Source organism: Dermochelys coriacea, chromosome 1 (assembly GCF_009764565.3).
Source record: "Dermochelys coriacea isolate rDerCor1 chromosome 1, rDerCor1.pri.v4, whole genome shotgun sequence".
Lineage (NCBI taxonomy): Eukaryota > Metazoa > Chordata > Testudines > Dermochelyidae > Dermochelys > Dermochelys coriacea.
This window is the reverse complement of record NC_050068.2, coordinates 261,509,315-261,531,932: the sequence shown is the minus strand read 5'-3', so window position 1 is coordinate 261,531,932 and position 22,618 is coordinate 261,509,315. Positions and strand designations below refer to the sequence as shown.

Here is a 22,618-nt window from a genome sequence, read left to right as displayed (position 1 = left end):
ATAGTTTGTGTAGCTCTTGGCATAATTAGGTGACAGGCCCAAGAGAAGTGTAAATTGCAAATATATCATGTCCCCTGTCAAATGCTGGGGGCTAGAGGACCTTTGTGTGTGCTTTTGATATTTGACAGTCATATCTTCCATCTGTCTCTTTTTAGAGGTGTCACTGGAGTGACATGTTCACAGGGAGATTGAGGTCTGAGATCCCTTTTGCTCTGGTAAGTGGGAGAATTGGGGATTAAAGTTTCAGATTTGTGATTATTCTAATCTCCTCTTGCTCCATATGTTTACACTTAAAACTATCCATCCTTTCCATGGATCCATGTGTTGTCAGAAACCCAAATACAGACATAACCTCTCTGATAAAGCATGTGTATGTATGGCTTTCCCTCTCCCTCAGCCTCTGGGATGATGGGAAGAAGCGATAGCATAAGTACCTTCTGTCTGATCAGTAAAGCAGCTCTTCCCTGGAGGAGGATCAGCAGTATGGCCATCTGATTGACAGGGCGGGAAACGAGGACTCCAGAATTAAAGGATACCCTCAGCAATTTGGAATGATTCTGGGGTGAATCAGGAGGTGGCTTCTGTAATCTTAAAATCAAAAAGAATTGCTCATTTAAATAGCATATATTTGCATCTGTGAAACTTGGTGCTTTGGCAGGTCACTGAAATGTGTATGGCTCCTGTTGCCTTCTTTTAAAAAGGCCTGGATAACTTCATGGTGTATAATACTTAGAGCTGTGCACATTCAACTAACAGTAATCAAATCCCATGCTTCAGGGCCCAAGCTAACTGCCTTGGCTATCAGAAAAGATTGCCTCTCCCTCGTGCAGCACTGCATAATGCAGGGTGTGTGTGTGTGGGGGGGGGGGCTCTTCTGAAGCATTGGGTAGTGATCTAAATGGGCCTGTGGAACTGTTACTAAAAACCAAATCCCTTGTCTCCTCACAGACTGCCCTGGGGGAGGCCCTTATCACCGCAGGTTCCCAGCTGGTGGAACTGGACCTGAGTGACAATGCCTTTGGGCCAGATGGCGTGCGTGGCTTTGAGGCACTGCTGAAGAGTCCTGCTTGCTTCACTTTGCAGGAGCTCAAGCTGAACAACTGTGGCATGGGCATTGGAGGAGGCAAGGTAAGTGACACTTCTCAGTCCCAGCTCACTTGCATTGGTCATCCCATAAAGACTGGGTGCAGGAGACCTTGGGTTCCAACCTCCCCCTTTGTTTGTTGTCTTGATTACTATAATACTTCAGGCTGATCTCATGAAGTGTCCAAGATGAGCAGAGTTGGGCTATCCCAATACCTGGATGGGAGAGTCCCCCATCAAGAGAATTCTGATGTTCTTCTGTCTGAACGAAGGCTGAGGCTGTTCTTTTGAAGTGTAAATCCAAAGTCTTGACAATTCATGGTCACTAAAGAGCCAGGGGTTGTTTATCCAAGTTTGAGTTTAGACTGTTGTATTTTTGTGCTGTAAAATTCCCTCTCTAGTTTCAAGTGTGACTTCACTGTTAATATTGCGTAATGGTGGTGGTGTAGAATGGTTCCTGTGTCCACACTAGAAGCAGCTTCACTTCAGTGGTGTCCTAAATGCTTCCTATATATCCAATTCATAAAACATTTCTGGGATTCTCCAGGAGGAGAGATGCTATAGTAATGAAAAGCTGTTAATGTTGTCTCTAGATCTTGGCAGCTGCCCTGAAAGAGTGTCACAGGAAATCAAGTGCCGTGGGCAAACCTCTGTCTTTGAAAGTATTTGTGGCTGGCAGGAACCGTCTGGAGAATGATGGTGCCACTGCACTGGCTGAGGCATTTGGGGTAAGCTCCAAAGTAGGACTTCCTCATAGAGAGAGTACAGGTGTGTCAGATGTATGTGGACACTGGTTCTGGGAGTGATGGGGGAGCAGTGTGTATCCAGACACGTATGCCAAAGAAATATGCATTGAGGAGAAGGGTGTGCATAAGGTATTGGCCCTCAGTTCATTTTTACCACAGCATTCTGTATGCTGCTGAAACAGTCAACCATTTTGAGGATGTTAACACCAAGAAAAGGAGAAGACTTGGTTAGAGGGGGCATAACTGAGAATAATGGGACAAGACCGAGCACAGAAACAGGATTCGTTTCCATGATGAGTGACTACTCCACACTATAATCTACTAACTGTTAGGTGAAGTGATGTATTGCTTGAGTAACTTAATACTGTACAGAACAAGTGATGCAGTTGGAGATAATCTGGCGCTGGCAGGGGGTGGGCCAGATGACCAGGTAGATCTCTATCTGTAATCGCTATTATAGCTGGCCCTGGCATAGCTTTTCTCTGTGTCCCACAAATCTCCTGCAGGGGGCACTACCAACTGGTGTCTCATTTCTTCCCTTAGCCCTGGTTCTGATCAAGCTGCTAGTGCTGCATTTGGGTTGGGCAATGAAAATCAGGCTGTCCCATGCCTACCTTTCTATCCAGTGAGAATGAATGAGACTGGAATTTGGTTTAGACTTGTGGTAGTTTTGGGGGACTAAGTGACCAGGAGTCTCCATGTTTCCTCACCAACAAACCTTACATTGCGTCCCTCTTTCCTCCTGTGATCTCCATATCCTAAATCCTTTGTGCCAGATCTCAGAACTCTGTGTGCTTTTCAGATAAAAAAAATTAAAATGATTATATACACATCTGGCCTTTAAATAAGGATTTAAATTCAGTGCATGGAAATTTGATATACGTTCTTAAAGGGTGAAGTTATCCTGAGAGAGACTGGCTGCCACCCGAAAGCTCTTCTAGGTAGAGAATGTCTGTCTTTGTCCTGTTTCTTTCAGCCATGAGTACTAAGTAGGGGTGGTATCCATGAAAGGACTAGGTGTCGCAACACTGAGCTTCACCGCACCTAGAAAGTCACAGGAACAACACAGCATTCCACAAAACTGAATGAGTTACCTAGGCTCCCTACATGGGGAGAGTGAGGTGCCTAAGAATGTGATCCACAAAAGTAAATGCACCATGAAACCGCTGATGAGATATTTTGATATTTTCATCCTCTGGACAGAGGGCTTAAACTCCCTCATAAACTTCTCTAATTTCAACAACCACCCCCCGTCCGTCCGTCTGTCTGTCATATATAATCTCACACACACGTGTCCAGGAAGTTGATGCTAATCAGCTTGAGCAATGCAACCCTACAGACAACCATATACAAAAAACCCGCATATCAGCAAATCTAACTTAATAGATCCAGCAGCCACCCCAAACACCCCTAAAAATCTGTTCTCGGCATGCCTGGCTGTAGTTACCACAAAATGTGCTCTGAGGAAGAAGTCTGGGATATACAACTTAATGCACTCAAAACCGCCTTCACCAAACAACAACACTTCACTAGAGAAGGAGCTTGGATCGGGCCACCCAAATAGCCCAAGAGAACGTGCTTCAATACAGAAATAAAATCCCTTCTGACTGCACACCGCTAGTTGTCACCCATCACCCACACTGGAACTCTTATGGAGTATCATCAGATAGTTACAACCCATACTCAATGGAGATCCATCCTGAAAGAAATCTTTTTTTTTTTTTTCTTGAATCCCTTCCTCTGGCCCCCAAATACCGCCCTCAAGCTTATCAGAAGCAAGCTCCCGACAGACCAGGTCTGCTCCAACTCAGAGCAGCGCTAGACCCTGCCAGAACAGATGCAAAACCTGCAGACACATATCCACTGTTACAGTGATCCTTTTCCCCCACAACACACCTTTCAAGAAGTCCTACACATGCCTATCCCAACATGTAGTGTAACTCATCCAGTGCACTAACTGCCCCAACAACAACTATGTGGGTGAAACCAGACAATCACTATGCTCTCGAATGAACTCTCACAGAAAAATAAGACACAAACACCATGGATAACCTGTAGGTGAACTTGTAGGTGAACACTTTTCACAAAACAATCACTCTTGTATCTGATCTGTCAGTCCTCATCCTCAAAGGTGTACAGCACTTTCAAAAGCTGAATCTGGGATCTTAAATTCATTATTCTGCTAGACACTAAAAATCAGGGACTGAACAGACATTGGATTTGTGGCTTATTACAACCATCTGCAACCCACTAATGCCCTCTTCTTGTCCTCTGGCTGCAGAGGTGTTAATGGGTCACTCTACCTTGAATGGTCCCTTTAGGGTAAGTAGTTAGCACATATTCTAAACTATCTGTTTCCCCCTTGCATTTTGCTGTGAGTACCTTTCCCAGCCCTGAAGAAGAGCTCCATGTGGCAGGAAAGTTTGTCTCTCACCAGCAGAAGTTGGCCCAATAAAAGCTATTACCTCCCCTACCTTGTTCCACCAAAGCCAGCATGCTGGGTGAGCAGCCACCTAAGCTAGCTAACGGGATGTCAAGAAGAGGGGTATGTGCTAAGCCTTACCCATGTCTCAGAAATAGGCCCCTAAGTCCAGGCTGCAGGGAGGTGCCTAGCTCTGCTTAGCATTCGGTCAATGGGAACTTGCTGCCTGTAGACAAGCATCTAAGGTGTTTTCTTGCAAGAATGAGTTAAATGCCTGCGCTGCTCAAAACAGGGTGGTGCTGCTGGGCCCACCACATAACTGTTAGTTTGGGGGTTAGAGCACTGACCTGCCAGAGAGGGAGCAAAATGGGAGACCTCTGTTCAAGTCATCTCCGAGTGTTCTAACCACTGAGCTAGGGGCTATTCTGATGTGGGGCTCCCTCAGTCTCTCCTGTTGAAGCTATCATTAACATTCAAAAACCAGTTGGAGAACACTTCAATCTCTCTGGTCACTCGATCACAGACCTAAGAGTGGCTATCCTTCAACAAAAAGGCTTCAAAAACAGACTCCAACGAGAGACTGCTGAATTGGAATTAATTTGCAAACTGGATACAATTAACTTAGGCTTGAATAGAGACTGGGAATGGATGAGTCATTACACAAAGTAAAACTATTTCCCCATGTTTCAGAGTAGCAGCCGTGTTAGTCTGTATTCGCAAAAAGAAAAGGAGTACTTGTGGCACCTTAGAGACTAACAAATTTATTAGAGCATAAGCTTTCGTGAGCTACAGCTCACTTCATCGGATGCATTCCCCATGATATTTCCTTCCCCATGGTATTTCTCCCTCCCACCCCCCCCCCCCACTGTTCCTCTGATATTCTTGTTAACTTCTGGAATTAGCCTACCTTGCTTGTCACCATGAAAGGTTTCCCCCCCCCCCCGCTGCTGGTGATGGCTTATCTTAAGTGATCACTCTCCTTACAGTGTGTATGATAAACCCATTGTTTCATGTTCTCTGTGTGTGTGTATATAAATCTCTCCTCTGTTTTTTCCACCAAATGCATCCGATGAAGTGAGCTGTAGCTCACGAAAGCTTATGCTCTAATAAATTTGTTAGTCTCTAAGGTGCCACAAGTACTCCTTTTCTTTTTGCGAATACAGACTAACACGGCTGCTACTCTGAAACCTGTTGAAGCTGTTGCACTCTGGATAAATAATGGGAGAATGATAGGAGTAGGGGGACTGTACTCTGGGCCTCCCATGTGGGTGTCCTGACCACTGGACTACAGAGTCATTCCTATTCTTGCCCATTCTCTCTGTGGATAAATACTTAAACAGTCACTGGGTCAGAGAGAGCAAGTACACGAGTGAGAGTGACTGACTGACTAGTCCAGTGGTTTAGACACCCCCTTGAGAGGTGGGAGACCCTGGGTCCAGTTCCCCTGCTGTAATCACACTCCCATTATTTATCAAGAGTGCAACTGCTTCAATGGGAGAGACTGAGGAAGCCTGGTATCAGAATATTGCTTAGTTCACTGGTTAGAGCTCTCTTCTAAGAGGATTTGAATAGGGGTCTCCCACATCCCAGGCGAGCTAACCACTGAGCTAAAAGTTTTATACGGTGGGTACCATCTCCTCCAGACTTGGAATGGGAGCAGATCTGGTAGGCCCTTCACCTGACTTTAGGAGCCAAACGTCCGTCTTCCAGAGTGATTCACAAACCGGGAGGCTTAGGCAGGAGTTATGTGTCTGCCTAGAGGGAGACAGCAGCGCATGTGCCCAGAGATAGGAACATAGGTTCTGAGGGACTCTGAAAAACACATTCACTGGGTGAGTTTAGCAAGAGCTAAACTATAGCTATATGGTTCAGCAAGAGTTTTGTGGACCACAGTGGTGCCAAAACTGGGACTTAAGTGCTGAAGTACCTTCTTGGCTCCCACCCACCAAAGCTGCTCACCAGATAACTCCCATCCAAGGCAACAGGAGTTGTAGGCACTTGTTATTTCTCTGGCTCATGTCTTTCAAATGTACATTTTCCACCACCTGTGACTTTAATTATCTTGCATGCTGTCAAATGTGCCAGCAATAGTGTTGCAGAATCCAGTGATTGGTGACCCCATCAATCTATGTATTGTTGCATATAAATGGGTAGATTATGATCCTGCCTGTTTAACAACTACAAATAAACGAGACTCTCTATCTTTGGAAACTATATAAGTATCTTCCTAGGCCTGTCTTACGTATTTATATAACGCCATTAGGTGTGTGTACAAAAGAGAATTCTGCACATATAACAGTGCTAAACCTGCCTGCAATCCCTAAAGCAATTACCCGTTTTTTTTTTCCATATAGCAAAGCACTTAGACTTGTGTGGGCTAGAGTCTTATTTTCATGTTTTATATTGTATATGCCATACTGCACTAATTCCCATTTTGGAGGGTTTCCTTTGCGACCAGAAGGGCCAAAAGCAGAACTAAAATAAGCAAAAGATTTTGATTCTGCCAAGTGGTCATGTGCCTTGACTTGGAAAGCAGCTTCTTGAGCCAATTCTGGGTTATAGCCTCAAGGCTCAGAATCTCTGGCCAAAGAACAGCCCTGCCCCAGCCCTACATTCATGGCCCTGCATACAATTTCTCAACCAGATGTGGCCCTCGGGCCAAAAAGTTTGACCACCCCTGTTCTAAGCCCTGACTCACCAAATAAAAACATTGGTCCTATCTTGATTTGTCACTGGAGGCATAGCTCCTGGGGTGGGAGGGGTGTATTTGTAGCAGTTAAAAGGATTGCAGGGGTTCTGGTGGGAGATACAGTGGACTCACTGTGGGTGGCAGGGAAGCAACTTGTAAGGTAATCCTGTGGGATGGTGATTGTCTCTGCCTGTGTTGAAGTGTCTTTTCTAATGGCTAATCCTGTCTGAATCTAGCTCATCGGGACGCTGGAAGAGGTCCATATGCCACAGAACGGAATCAACCATCCTGGCATTACAGCGCTGGCCCAGGCCTTTGCTGCCAACCCGTTGCTGCGGGTTATCAATCTGAATGACAACACCTTCACAGAGAAGGGGGCTGTGGCCATGGCAGGGGTGAGTTACTAGCAGTCGCATTGGATGTCTATCTCTGCTCCCTCCCCCCACCCCCTTTAGTACTTCGGGGCTGAATGTCCTAGTGAAGCAGGGAGGGAGAAGAGATTCTTTCCTCTTTGAGTACAAGTGAGTTGGTCATTCCCTCTACCCCTCATCTGAATTTCTACCTTTATGGGCGCACACTCTCACTCTCTGCAGACTCTGAAGACTCTCCGACAGGTAGAAGTGATCAACTTTGGGGACTGCTTGGTGCGCTCAAAGGGTGCCATCACCATTGCTGAAGCAGTCAAAGAGGGGCTCCCTAAACTAAAGGTACCACATTCTGCTGCTCCATCTTCAAATCTCTTCCCAAAATACCCTGTATGTTTCCCCTCCCTTGTTCTATGTCTATTCCCCTGCCCCACCCCGTAATCCTAAAACACGGTTCTTCCAAGTGCAGGCCTGTCAAGTTCTACAGCTCTACCAACTGCTGCTCTCAGAGATGTGTTCTGTGGAAACTACACCTCACAGCTGGCAGTGCTCCAGCGTGAGCTAAGTGGTGGTCTGTTCAGATCAAGGTTGAACATTGTATTTAAAGCCACTTGTCTCATCTCCTCTGCAAGTTGCTAACAAGGTTCTTGGGAGGGTTTGGAAGCAACTGTTCTAAACTATGGGACAGCATAAATCAGGAGGGGTACAGGATGAGTGACCACTACAATATGTTCATAAAATGCAGTATCTGTATCTCCGTGTCACATCTTGGATGAGACCCCAGTTCACTAATATTTGTATTATCCTGGCACTTATGGGCACCATATTGACTGCAATTCCTATCCAGTACCATACCCTACTATTTCAATGTCCCTACAGTGCTAGCATTTCTGTCAGCCTTTTCCAGGGTGTATCTTACTCAGTCACCTGTGAGATGTTTGGTAAGAGTGTCCCTCTAACTCCAACCATTGCATTATCATTTACTTATATTACCAGAGCGCTTCTGGGTTCTGGTCCATGCCTAGGGCTCCTTTGGTCTCACCACTGTACAAACACAGAACAAAAAGATTGATCCTTGTCTCAAGGAGCTTACAATCTACATAGATGACAAGAGGCAACAAATGGATACAGACCAACTGGCGAGTGCAAGAAAACAGTGAGACAATATTAGCTACGCAAGGTTATCTTGTGCAGAGAGTTGAGTTAACAACTTGCCTTGTGAGTTTGAAAAAGGTGTCCACTCTGTAGTAGTACCCGTAGCTCAGGCCTGTGTTGTGCCCACTGGAAGTCACATTTTAAAAACCATGGGGTTAGTTCATGAATACACCTGTTCAAGTAAAACACAGCAATTCTTCTCCCAGGTCAAAGGATCCCAGGATAAATAACAGGTGAAGGGAGGAGGATGTCAAACTAAAATAATCCATTCCAGAACAAATTCCCTTCAGCTGTTTAATGTTAAATCCCTTCTTGGGGATCATCTCATTCAATATGTCTCAAGGGATGTGGCTGCCCGTTGAATAATTTGTTCTTATTGGCCTGTTGGCCTATCCATATTGTTTAGTCTTTGCTCACTGCCTGAGTCCCTTCCAAGTCATTTTATAACTTAAAAAAATATTACCTCTGTGCTGAGACCAGCCCCAAAGGAGAGAATTCCTTAAACAATTCTGAGCATGTAAAGCTGGTGTTTACGATGGAGAATCTGCATACAGTGTTCCTATAAAGCAGCTTATCCTCTGCTTCTCAGGAACTGAACTTGTCCTTCTGTGAAATCAAACGAGATGCTGCCCTGACTATTGCAGAGGCAACTGAAGACAAGTCTGAGTTGGAGAAACTGGATCTCAATGGTACGTGAGCATGAAGTTAGGTCAAAGTTTTTCCAGTCCGTGACAAACTCTAGAAACCATTGGGAAGAAGCCTGTGGGATTGAAATATCTGTATTGCTGCCAGAAGCGTCTATGTATAAAATATTGGTGCTGCTGAGAGCAGCTGAACCAACTAAACAAATAAGCTCTTCTCTCTTCCCCAAGTCTTTAGTAGTTATACTTAAATTGCTTGAGCCACAGTTTCAAATCCTGACTGCTTATTCCTGTCGCTTCCTGAAGTGAATAAATCTGAGTTCCATATGTCTGTGTGTCTCTAGGATGAGAATTTATAAACAAGGTCCTGTCTGCTCTGCATTGGTATTAAAGATCCCATGATGCTATTAGTTTTGCATCAAGATCTGCTTCTATGTGCTTGGTCACAGTTTCCCGCTCCTTGTGTTGGTTCTTGCATTCCCTTCCAGAGGTGGCTGCATTTCTATGGTATTATACATATATAATTTGAGAAGTGCTTCAGAATCACCCAGGATGAAAGGAGCTATATAAATGTACAGAGAGTTCAGTCTCCAAGACTCAAATCTCTTCTGGTTAATTACATTTTTCCTTCTTCGAACTTCCCTTACAATTAGATTCTGTAATGTTCTTCTTGTCTCAAACCCTTGTGTGGTGTCTGAGTTGGTAAACAGCTGACATATTTTAATGACAAGTCTGCTGTCCGAGCAGTTTGTAAAGTGCTTTGTGTGAAAGGTGTTTATAGAAATGCAAATCAAGCAGCCATCCTTCCAGCCAGACAGAGCTTGGATTTATGGACTTAGTTGAGCATTCTAGTTAAACTTTGTTTCTTCTCATGACAAATTCAGCACATGATCTGTGAGTGTCTGTCTCTTCCCCACCCCAAAGCTCACTTTTCTCTCTCCTTGCATCATAGGTAATGCTCTGGGAGAAGAAGGCTGTGAACAGCTCCAGGAGATTCTTGAAGGTTTCAACATGGCAGATGTGCTGGGCTCCCTGAGGTAGGCCAAGAGAAAAGGCTATGGCAGGGGCTGCTCCCCATTCATGTCAAAGCTCTGGCTGTCTGCCTTTTACATCTGTTTCATGTGAGTTCCTGTTTTTATGGGGTCTAGCACTACTGAGAGGTGTTGGATTAACAGGACTGGAGACTGAAAATTTCTATCCCCAGTATGTATGCAAGTCCCACTCCTTCAGTGTCCCTCACTCCTTCATCTGGAGGGAGCTCCGTAAGGGTGAGATGAGAGCACAGTCTTCGTGGCTTGCTCTACTCTTGACTCTCTGCCCACACTTTTTGCCTGCTCTGGTGTTTTGTGGACACCTGTCCACTAGGACCTAGGCTGAGACTCTCACCTCCCTTTCACCCACTGGTTCCCATTGGGCAGCCCTTTGGCAATCTGTCACTGCTGGTCTGAGGACAGATTAGAACAGCTGACCTAAACATGCCAGGCTCCATAATCCATTGCACTCCCTATAGGCTCACTCTCACTGCCCTAGAAGTGAGTTGCTGCCAGTCAGCTTAGTGTTTTAAAGCTTGGAAGGGTCTTATTGCATTTTGTAATGACCTGGAGAAGGATTCCCAGGTGCCAATGCATGACCAGGAAGTCTGTATTGCAGGCCTGCTTTTCATGTGAACTCTTCTCTTAATCTTTCTTAGTGATGACGAAGGGGAGGACGAAGAGGATGAAGATGACGAAGGGGAGGACGAAGAGGATGAAGATGATGAAGGGGAGGACGAAGAGGAGGAACAACAGCTGCAGGAGAGGGGGCAGGGAGAACAGGAATCGTTGCCTTCTAAGAAGATTCTTGACTCGCATGTAAATGTGCTTTGAGGGATAGCCAATAATCCCTTATTGGGAGTAGGGGAAGGAGGTTTGAAACGGAGGGAGGCTGTTATGAACTTGTAGTGAACAAGTAGGGGTTCACATACCTCTCCTTTGAACAGAGGGGTGTGTCAGAGCAGGGGTGGAGTAAGAGAGGAGGGGGGGAGAACAATACCTCAAGAATGTTCGGTGGTGATCTGAAGAAAATTAGCAGGAAAATCTTATTTCTTCCATCATTTTCTGTAGCCATGACAGCCCTGCCTGGAGCCAGATAGTTAGTGTTTTCTGTATAAGCTTTCTCCTCACAGCTTAGCTAATGCAGCACCCCCTGCCATTCTGGTTCTGGGCTCACTTTTCCCACCCCTTCACAAGCTCTGAGAGTGCAAAGAAGTACCGACTTGCGGCACCCTCGCTGTGCCAGATCCATCGCCCTTTCCTACACACTCATGCACCCACAGCTCTGCCGGTGCTCTGCAGAATGAGCTGTGATCTGTCTTGCTCTGTTTCAGGATTCTACTCCTGTGTCTTCTCCTCCTCCTCCTCCTCCTGTGGATGTTGCTACATTCCTCGCCTTCCCGTCTCCAGAGAAACTGCTACGACTAGGGCCCAAGTGCTCTGTTCTGATAGCTCAGCAGGTAGGTGGGTCAGTGGCTGCTGTGCGTGCGGCTTTCAGATGGCATGGTTGGTACCGTTGCGTTGGGATAAATTGTTTACCTGCCAGAGGTGATCTCTTCCAGGAGTCTCATGACCTGGATTAGGGTCCTGCCATTGTCCAAATGAACAGGATGGAGGCAGACACTCAACTTGAAGCTGCATGTCTATGAAGCAGATCTGGTGCCTGCACAGCAGCTGTTTCATGGCGTGACTTAAGCCTTCACGCGCATCCTGATACAGCCACAACAGTTCCTGTCATGTCCAGCCAGTTGGAGGCAATTGTTGCATTGCTCATTGTTGCTTCTGTAGCAATTGCGTCTCTTCTGCCCTCACTCTGCCATGCACTTAATGGCTCCTGCTTTTTGTCTCTTACAGACAGACACATCTGATATGGAGAAGGTGGTTATGGCTCTCTTGAAGATCTCTTCTGTGTTCAAAGATGAAACCACAGTGAAAACAGCAGTGCATGAAACAACAGGTGATGCAGTCTGTGGCTCCATGCAAAGGTGTGGGAAGCCTGAAGAAGCCTAACTTGCAAGGGTGGCTTCTAAAGAGATCCCAGGGATGGCCTCCCTGGACCATGCCATTTTTTGGTAGTTCAGTCTCTCATGGCAGCCAGAGAAAGACAGTTCTGTCTCTGTAGTGTGCCAGATTGTGCAGTGCTGTTTTGGGGGGAATGAGGGTGTGAAACCTCAACAGATCAGTTTATGCCCCCAAAGCATGATGATCAATATCCCTTATAGCTTAATTAGTATTGCTGTGAGTGTTACTCTTCCTGGCATTTTTTGGTGGGGGGAGATGGATTTATTAGGGTGGGGTTTTTTTTTTGTTTTTGGCCTCAATATCCTGTCAGTGAGTTCAACAGAGTAATGATACTGTAAATAGAAAGTGCCCCCTCTATTCTTATATCTGGGGATATTGTAAATAGGGAGCACCCATTTGGTGTTCTTTTTACTAGTAACTGTCTTAGATCTATTGTCTCTTTCCAAAAGGACTGGAACTGGAAAGGTGTGGGGCAGGGCACAGAGGCTGTGCAGGGGGACCATGTACCCTTTGTATGCTGTGGAGCACAGCACTGGTGCACAGTATAGTAGAGAAGAGATTTGGGTGGGGTGTGGCCTGTGGACTATGTGAATCCACTGAGCAAAACTCTCCTGTAGAAGTGTGGATGCTTCCGTAGCCCTGAGGCTGCTGTCATGGCTGTAAAAGGTATGTGAAAATGCTCAGTGTACTGCCCCGGGGTTGAGGATGGGGAATTCTCCAGCCTTCCTTCCTGAAATCCCCAGCAGCCGTATTCACCTACATGCAGTCTGCTTATTGGAGCTGTGTAGGGGGTTCAGGATTTGGCCCCTCCATCTGGCATCCCTTTAAAGTCTCTTATACTGATTTACACAATTCACTATTGCCATTAACAGAGTCCTGGTGGTAAGCAGGATAGAAACCACTAAAGGGCTCTTCTGTGCACACCAATAATGTCCCTCGTCACTGAGACAACAACTGGTGGTCAGTTGTATCTTAGGCTGTTGCAAGGTTCAGCATGACCAAAATGGCCAGCTAAGCTTCCTCTGAAGTCAGCAGGAGATCACGTATGCCTCTGCTAATCTCTGCCTCTGCTCCCGTGGGTGGCTGGCATCCATGATGTGACTAGTGTGCACATGCATCTGGAACGGAATACTCTTCGCATTCCCTAGCAAGTTCAGGTCATATCTGGCAATTGCTGCAGTGTCAAGAGATGGTTTCTTCAGGGTGAGGCGTCTGTGTGCTGAAGGAGGGCTGACCCTCCCTGAGGGAAAAATCGATAACGTCTGACGGTACCACAGCCACCCCGCTTTCCTGAAGTTACCAAGTGGGGTGAGGGTCCAAGCCACAATTGACTGATCTTGAGGAACTCTGAAAACCACAGACCTCCTCACTGGAAACCAAACCAAATGCACACCCAGTGGATGACAGTCCCGTGGGAGCCTGTTGCTCTTGTCATTTTAAAAGCCAGTGAGACTAGCTCGCAGCCAAACTGTCAAACCCATTACAGTGAGAGTGAGGCTCTGTGCTATCCAAATGCATCCAGGTTGACCATTCCTTGCATTGTCTATGGCTGAGGTCAATTAACACTTCTTGGCCTCAGCCATAGTTCTTCTCTAGGCCTTTTTGCATCCCCCATACTAAAGACTGGACTCCATGTGACTTCTTGGCTCTCTCTCTGCCTCATCTCTTTCAACTCCCAGCACTCACTGGTGGCCTGCAGTAACCTCTGGCAGCAGAGACAAACAGGGTATATAAAGGAGTGTGGCCTCCCACGGTCCATCTAACAGCTGATAATAGTCAAGGCCTTGTACTCAATGGCAAACTCGACCTAAATTCTGCACTGAGCCCCTTATCTGTGTGGCATTCTGGTGCAGTAGACTGGAGATTGAGGCAGCTTCAGATAAACTGAATGTAATTGAATCCGATAGTGAAATGAACAATAGTCAATACAGTATCTCGTGGTGCTCTTCAGCTTGACACACATTTATTTCTCTCTAGATGCCTTGATGAGAAAAGCCTTCATTTCCGCCACCTTTAATTCTGATGCATTCATCACCAGCCTACTGATCCACATGGGTCTGCTCAAGGTGAGAGAGCAGGAGGGAGTTAAAAGTGGGCTGTGATGGGTGATGTGGGCTGAGTTCTGATTACATTTCTGGTTTAAAAGCTAAGGCTTGCTGGATTATGGGTAATCATGTTCCTGTCTCCATGGCAACAGTAAGACTCCGATGTATGCCCAATGCCCAGGGACAATAGAAAACTGCAGGGATAACAAATTCCAGAGTGGGATTATATTAGGATGGAGGGCATGGATTAGCTGTTCCCAATTCTCTTCTACTTGGTCTAACTTGTATTTTCAAGATCAGATATCTCTATAAGGCAGGAAGGGTCGTACAGACAAACTGGGTTGCTGCTGGACAAAGCTTTTATAGTGTTATGAGCTACCTGTTGTCAGACTCCTGGATGTAGCCTCATAAATATTCATCACCCTGGTATCCAAAAGGGCCATTTAGTCACATCTTCTCTTTTAAAAGGACCACAGCAAGACTAAATGAAAGACATCTGACTGAAACTTTGTTTCATTCTATCCAGTGTCCTTGCTAATGTCTGGAGCATCAAGTATGTGGCTGCACAGAATAAAACCTGTTAGCAGGATTGTTGTGTTTTGAGAATCTGCAGCAAGTTGGCTAACCGCATTAGAACCTGCACGTAGGCTAGAGCATGAGCTGAGCCAAAAGGGGATTGGGGTTGTCTCCATTGGCAAGCTCAGAGTAGTGCTTCAGTGGTCTGGCTGTTCTGCCATTATAAATCAATCTGAAGCATCTAGGAGCCTCAAGGACTAGAAACATCTGAAAATAGAGAGTCTGGAAGAATCAGCGGATATACTTGGAATACCCTAAAGCCACAAAACTTGCATCATCTTTTTGATCATGTGGCTTTCTGGGGTTCTCACTGATGACTCTGAACCTGGGGAAATGCACAGCTGTGACATAGGTTAGGGACTAAGACACTGCCTTTGGATGTTTTACTCTTTGTTCTCTCTTCCTCAGTCCCCCACTCCCACAAGGCCCAGTCTAGTTTTCTAGTCTTCTGCTCCGTGGACAGGTTTTTTCTTTCCCGTCCTGCCTCAGATTGCAATCACTCTGAAGATGCTGAGGTGAATTGGAGGGTAGAACTTTCTTGGGGCTGGGCTTCGAAGTAGAGAATTGAATTGGGGAGCAGTGTCAACAGTCAAGTTCTCTCTTGGCTGACCAGTTGTTGATTGTGATCCATGTGTATCTATGGCTCAGGTTTGGGGTGGAGTGGGAGGCTGTTTCCATACTTTTTCACTCTAGACTTGAAGCAATAGCTAGGGCCATACAAACAAAACGCGCTTTCAGTGTACCAAATGCAAAGGGATCCACTCAGGAAAAGGTAATGCAGGGCAGACTCTGTATCCTGGAAAGCAGTGATCCTGAACAGGATAGAGGCGTTGTGGTGGACAAGCAACTCAACATGAGCTCCCAGTGCAATGCTGTGGCAAAAAGGGCTAGAGTGATCCTTGCTGTATCAATGGAGGAGAGGAGGTGACTTTGTGTATACAGCATTGGTGAGACTGTCTGTGGAATATTGCGTATGCTTCTGATGCCAGCATTTTAAAAAGGGTGTTAAAAATTGGAGAGGGTGCAGAAAAGAACCACAAATGATTCAAGGGCTTGAGAAAGTATCTTATATTGAGAAACTTGAAAAGCTCAATCCTAGCTTATCAAAAAGAAGACTGAGAGGAGACTTGAAACATGTACAAGTACCTTGATAGGGAGAAAACACTGGGCACAGAGGGGCTCTTAAATTCAGTGACGAGAGGCATAACAGGAACCAGTGGCTGGAAATGAGACACAGTGCGCCTTATTTCTAGTTTGAATTTAACAGTGAGGGTGATTATCCAGTAGGTCAAACTCCCAAGGGAACTGGTGGATACTCCATCTCTTGGTGTCCTCCGATCAAGACCCTTGGCCTTTCTGGGAGACACGCTTTAGCCAAACACAAGTTATTGGGCTCCATCCAGGGACTACTGGGTGAAATACTGTGGCCTGTGATAAATGAGTTGTTGGACTAGGAGAGCTAATGGTCCCTTCTGGCTTTAAACTTAGAATCAATTTTGGGAGTGACTGAAAATAACATGCTTGGGTGAGAGAGGGGCATACAAGAGGGAATAACTACCTCCTTGGATCTAGCAGGAACTGTAGGCTTCCTTCTCGGCTGAAGGAAGGGTCCTGGCAGGGTGTCTGTGCAGAGGAAAGTCTGGAAGAAACATGCATGTGCTCTGTCTAAATTTCTTGCACCTCACAAGACTGTCAAGCTATAATTGAAACAAACTGGAGTCTTCGTGATGCTTTTGTTTGAGACATTCCCCTTCGGGTTGATTGCTCATCTCCTAAATAACCCACCGTGTATAACACGGGGCCAGCTCTCCCCCCTGCTGCCAAGGGGAAGGCTAATTCCAGCAAAGAATTCGTTCGCTGTGTGAATAACCATAGCATCTGTCGTGATGTAAACTAAGATGATCTCCAGAACTAGTCCTTTCAATGACTTACCGCGGAAGCTGAGCCTCAGCTGGAGTCAGACTTTTCCCTTTTTGTGTGCGTTGCGCTGTGGAGGTTCGCTTGTATTTTATAGGGGTTGGTCAGTCAGACAGCATGCTGGATTAAATGGAGTGATGACTGCATTTGGTGTGGCAGTCACAATGTACCTGATTTTTCTGTCCTTCCCCATCTGACAGAGTGAAGAAAAGATCAAGGCTGTCCCAAGCCTCTATGGCCCTCTGATGACCCTGAACCATATGGTCCAGCAGGATTATTTCCCCAAATCCCTGGCCCCAGTTCTCCTGGCCTTCGTGACAAAGTGAGTATTGCACCTTGCCAAGCAGTCCTGTTCTACAGGAAGTTAGATACATCTGCATATGGTTGAGTTTATTTAAAAAAAAAAAAAAATACATTCTCTTCCCTTCAAGCCTCTAGTGGGCAGGGGTTCTAGAATAACAATGCAAACAGTTTAAAGGAAAGCTGTTCCTATCTTGCTTAGTCCAACATTCAAAGCTTACAAGGTAAGAAGCACTGATCACGAGGAATGAAATGGGAAATGGACTTTCTAAAGATGGTCTTAAAACTGGCATTTATGCAGAGGCAGCCCAAAGGAAGACTAGGATTTTGTTTCCAGCCACAAGTTTAATGAGTTAAAAGGACACTGCTGAATCAGATTTAGCCCCAAATGGATATCTTTGCCATTACAAAGGTAACGTTCAAGTTTCAAAGGAAACTTATTGAATTCCCATGCACTGCAGGTGCACATGAACACTGCAGTGTTGTGATAGGATGTGAGAGCTGGGAAATGAAAACAAAATTGACAAGTCTGTTAATTATCTTTGGAGAGAACTCTAAAGATCATAAATAGTGAAAATGTTAAGGCTTGTTCCTTTTTTTAAAAATTCTCTTTTAATACTAAAAATATTTCTTATAACACAGATAAAAGCAATGCTGCTTAGATTGTCAGTTTTAAGTTTCCTTCTAATAATTATGCAAATGTTGTTTAAAATCATTAAAAGGGAAAGTCTTAAATTTAGCCCTGGGGCAAAGTTAGATTGATAGGGCATTGGTCTCCAGAGCTATTCTCTCTCCTGCTTCCCCCACCGCCCACTCCCAATAAGTCAACCATGGAAGCACAGTGTAAACTGAATGTTTGCATAGAACTTAGAAAAACCAAACCAATGAGTCCCCACGCACTCTGGTGCTGTAGTTAAGTGTTGATATCCGTCCCTTCACTAGTGGAGAGGGAAACTGAGTCAGAAAGGCTGTGACTTGCCAAATCAACACACAGTTAGGATCCATGTCAGGGAGTTTGGTGAGTTTCTTAACCTGATTATATCATGATCAGTCTGCACTGAACAGTGGATATCTTTTTAAACAAGTTCCATAATCAAGCTAAAACTTTGGGCAGGCGTAAAGCTAAAATTGGTCAGGCACAGTATTAATTGCGTGTATTCCCAAAACACTCAGAGGCTGTCATGAAGACGAGGATCCCATTGTCCTGGACACCATACAAATGCGTAGAAAGACATTGTCTTAAAAATTTGTCCCTTTCGCAGCCCTTTGTAGGTTGTGCACGCTTATAAATAGCTGGCCTTGCTTAATAGCTGGATTGAAGGGCTGATAGGTAACGGCTAGAAGTCAGCCAGTTAAAACAGAGATGTGAAGTTGGAGACAGCTGGCCTTGCAGATCAGTTCAGGGGCTCATTCCACCTGCAAAGGACAGTATGGCTATAGCTGTAGAGGTAGCTGTATACGAAACTGCCAAAGGGTGGTCAAACCTGACTCCTGTAGCGGTATTGCAGATTGCGGGGGAGGTGGGGCGGGCTAGAACTCGAGTTCCTGATTCCTGACCTAAAGGGGAGAGACTGCGAACTATTCACATCTCTCCTGCAAACATGTGCTGTGCGCTGCTGTTGCAGTCCGCAAAGGAAGGGTGAGGAAATGGGGCTGGTAGTAGTTCCTGCTGAAGGGGGCAGGATGTAATAAACAAGCTGCTGTAGCAGTCCTGTCTGTTAGCTCTCTTTCCTTCCCCCAGAGCCTGACCTGTAGCCCTGTTCACCACCTTTCTGGCTCTGAAGCAACCCCTCCCCAAATAAAGAAGAGCGGGAACTGTGCTGTCCCCAAGCCCCCAGATCACTGGACTTTTCTGCCCTATTTAAACGAAACGTTCAAGGGAGAGGTGTTCCCATCCAAGACCTTCCAGCATTGTGCTACTGCTGTGACAAAAACATCTCTAAGTAAAACTGACCTGGACAATGGGCCACGCTGGGGACTCCTGGTAACATTCACTTCTAGTGATCTGCTGTGGAGTCAGGTGCACAATTAACGGGCTCTTCCTCCAGCCTAATCTCTGACTCGACAGTGTCCGGTGGCTATGTACACCGAGGAGTTCATTCACAGCACACTCTGCCCTGGAGGTGGGTACACCCCTCTCTTAGGCTACGGGCCAGCAGTTAACCCTATGTGTTGCTCTTTGAGCTGTGCCCATAGCACACTAAGCACAGTGGCAGCCATGATTTTGTTGCATTTAGAGCAGTGATTCTCCATTGATTTACCTTTGTGGGCCGCATATGCAGCTCTCTCCGTATTGTGGCCACATCCACACTATATAGATACATACATACTGTATGGCCCTGAGGATCTCACATACACTGCAGCTGTGTGCTATAGGGCTGTAAGCGGGCTGTGGGTTGAGAACCACTGATCTAGATATTTGGGTACCTCAGTGACAGGCTTGGTATAGATAGGTAGTGCTTCCAGAGTGAAAACGTGGCCCCATTGATGTCAGGAGTTTTGCCATTGACTGCAGCAGTATTTCACCACAACTTTGCTCAAGAATGGGGAAGAGAAGAAGTCTGGTTTTTCTGGGGGGAAGAGGTGGCGAGGGGAGGGGAAGAAGCTAGAGGGAGGAATGTGTGTGTCTTACAGTAATATAATGTCAAATCATAAAACAGCCTAGTGACTTTTGCAAGGAAATGTCTTAACGTATGGTGAGAGCAAAAGGAAAAAACAAGCTAGTACCAAAGCTGCAGAGTCAAGCAGTTAAGTCATGCCATTGTCCAAGTGAAAGCTTCCTTCCCAAAGCTAATCTATGGTGGGCGGTAATACAGGGGGGATGTGCAACATGGCAAGAGAGCACTTTTTTGCTGCTTCAGGGCTTGCTTTCTCTGCCTTAACACCTCATGCCTTGGCTGTGGAGGTTAGAGGGAATCGGGAGCTATGCAGCTGAAAGCTTTGCAGGGTTCTCTAGTGATTTGCTATGTTCCTTCAGCTGCTCCTGCAGTCAAACCGTGTGTGTCCAAAGGGCTTCACCAAAACTCTCGGTAATCCAAGGTCATCTGTGTCCCTTGTTTGCCTGGAGCTCAGATGCTGAGGAGCTTGTCCTGTTCTTGTCCAAAACTAACGGGTTGGTCCAGCTCACTACAGAGCCAACTTTTGCTCATTGGAGTGCTCAGGTAACAGCCTTGGTCAGCTTCCCCTGGGAATCTAGTTAGTCCCTTCAGCTCATTGGCCTGAGCTTCCATGGTACATGAATCCAAGCAGCTCTCCTGGCCTTGTTAAACTATCAGCTCTTTTGTAATGGGCTTGTGGAGCTGCAAAGTTCCTGTGAGCTGCTTCGGTCAAAGCAGATGTCGCGTACTGTGTCTCCAAGCTCCATTACCGCTCAGTAGAAGTTATAAATGCCCGTAGCCAGGGCCCTCTGGACTCTGGGGGTGAGGAATTGACCATAGAACTTGCTCAGTGTGACAGAATTTTTCCTTTTAGATCATTTCTAGCCTTACAATTGTTGAGTTAAGAGAACCTCAAAAAACAAAACAAAAAACCCCACAACTTTGTAGTGAGTGTAAGTGATGCCTATCTGACTCGGCAAAGGGCCTGAATGCCGTGGCTCTGATCATCTCAGATGGAGGTGCTGAGGGCTGGTTCTCTGCCTGGAATTTCTGATTTCCCACCCCCACAGCTGCTGCAGAATTCATTAGCTGGCTGCAGTCAGGCTCCCACCATTTTGTTTTGTGTCCCTGCCCTGCTGGGGTTTGTCTGTGGCTGCCTCTCTCAGCTTCTTTCCCCTCAAGAGGAAACTGATTATGTACAGTGCATGCACCCTTCACTATTCTGTAGAACCAGGCAGCAGGGAGCCCAAGGTAGGATCCAGCTGAGGAGAAGGGGGAGCCTTAGAAGTGCAGGCTTGAGCAGCAGAGGTTCAGGGAACTCGGATACAGTTCACTTCACTAGTTCAAGCTCCCTCTTTTCTCTTATGCACAAGGCCTGGAAAGGAGATTCTAAGTTAAGCCCCACACATACCATCATAGCTGAGGCCCACAGGGCTGGGCTGGCTGGAGAACATGGTGAAAAATCCATAATCCAAAGTCATGTAATGAAGTGTACATCAGTGAGCATCTTCAGCAATGAACCAGTTGGGGGGCAGGAAGGATGGGAATGAAGGGTAGGGCATGGAGGTGCAATCCATTAACAGTGCTGCAGAATTTGGTCCATTGGATTGCAGAGATTACAGGGTCCTGTCTCTCCCAAATACCTTGACGTGCTTAGCTAGCAGCTTAGCAACAAGGAAATACTGCTCAGTCCCGTATTTCAACATTTCCGGCTTCATTTAAAACCCACTTCTCCCTTAGATGGAGCGTGGCACATATTGCTGTTCTGTCACAGGGGGGAAGGGAGCTGGTCAGAATGTTTTTCATTGGTGGTATTGGATTAAAGTTCTTCAGGAAAACATTACCTTGGGCCAATCAATCCTCATGCTTCAGGGCACAAGTAGATCACTTGTATAATACAGTGTGACACAATGCACTGCACTGGGTGTAGGGGGTATTTTCCTCTGAACCAGCTAGCCTTGGCCACTGCCTGAGGTGGGATTCAGGACTAGACGGAGCAATAGGCTAATTCAGTGCAGCGATTCCTATACCTCGTCTGACCCTGTCTCTGAATAAGAATGAAGTCCCCTTCAAGTAAATACTCCAGCCAGCTGACTCTTGAGTTCCTGGTACCATACTGGGCTGGTGAGCCCCTGAACTCACTGAGAACTGGCATTCAGTGAGTAAAAGTGCAGTCAGCGGGCAGCTTTTAAATGAACTTTTTGTCTTCTCTCCTCTCTGCAGACCCAACCGTGCTTTGGATTCCTGCTCCTTTGCCCGCCACATGCTGCTGCAAACCCTCCACCAGCTGTAGTAGAACCGCAACTCTGCTCCTTCCCCCTCATAAGACTCTTATCAGCGAGAGCTCTTAGCCAGCTGACAGGAGAGGATGTCAGCACCCATGGAAACATGCCGTCTGTCTCTCACAGGGATGTCCGTCCTTCCTTCTGCTTTGACAAACTCGGAGGAATCCTGCTGATATTTTTTTTACTTTTGTTTTTCCATTTTTTAATTGAAGGCCCCTCTTCCAATGGGCAGGCAGTTGTGCCAGAACTAATCCTCCTGGGGCTCTTCATTGCGCTCCATGCATTGGAAAGAGGGCCCCATTAAACGCAACACTGCTGGAAGGGGTTGTGCCCACGCTACCGTCTTGCAGAGGGTGCTGGATGTGGGCTCTCTGCAGCAGCAGCAGCAGAACCAAGCAGGGCTTTTGCATGGTGCTCTGGCTTCCATCTCATGCTGCCCTGGGCCATGCACCTGGAAATTGCAGCAGTAGTGTTGCTTCTCCAGAGTTATCAAATTGCCCAGCTGCCTCCTGCTGCTCCAGGCTTGGGAGAGGGGGATGCTCCCCACTGCTCTTGTATTCCTAATCTAACTGGGAGAGGGGTCCTGTGTGGCTCATCTGTATTTTAATCTGCTAATCCCCTGCTATACTAGAGTGGAGCTTTCTCTGGTAGGGCTGGCCCTGGTGGTCTTTGCCTGTTCATTGTGATATTGCCATAGCCTGCCTTCCCCCATCCCCACTTCCCAATTAAATTAGGCTTGGTTTA

General features: G+C 46.3%; 1 protein-coding gene across 8 annotated transcripts in view; it reads left to right on the top strand.

Moving 5' to 3' along the window:
• RANGAP1 (Ran GTPase activating protein 1) overlaps positions 1 to 22,618 on the top strand; it is a 26,605-nt gene extending 3,987 nt beyond the window's left edge. For all 8 annotated transcript variants that reach the window (XM_038387300.2, XM_043502258.1, XM_038387296.2 and 5 more), the window contains exons 4-16: positions 156 to 215; positions 949 to 1,128; positions 1,677 to 1,811; positions 7,177 to 7,335; positions 7,534 to 7,647; positions 9,050 to 9,149; positions 10,054 to 10,138; positions 10,792 to 10,951; positions 11,467 to 11,592; positions 11,987 to 12,089; positions 14,132 to 14,220; positions 16,893 to 17,014; positions 21,813 to 22,618. In XM_038387300.2, coding sequence (XP_038243228.1) covers positions 156 to 215; positions 949 to 1,128; positions 1,677 to 1,811; positions 7,177 to 7,335; positions 7,534 to 7,647; positions 9,050 to 9,149; positions 10,054 to 10,138; positions 10,792 to 10,951; positions 11,467 to 11,592; positions 11,987 to 12,089; positions 14,132 to 14,220; positions 16,893 to 17,014; positions 21,813 to 21,882 — 1,503 coding nt within the window. In that variant the 3' untranslated portion in view covers positions 21,883 to 22,618. The remainder of the gene's footprint in view (positions 1 to 155; positions 216 to 948; positions 1,129 to 1,676; positions 1,812 to 7,176; positions 7,336 to 7,533; positions 7,648 to 9,049; positions 9,150 to 10,053; positions 10,139 to 10,791; positions 10,952 to 11,466; positions 11,593 to 11,986; positions 12,090 to 14,131; positions 14,221 to 16,892; positions 17,015 to 21,812) is intronic.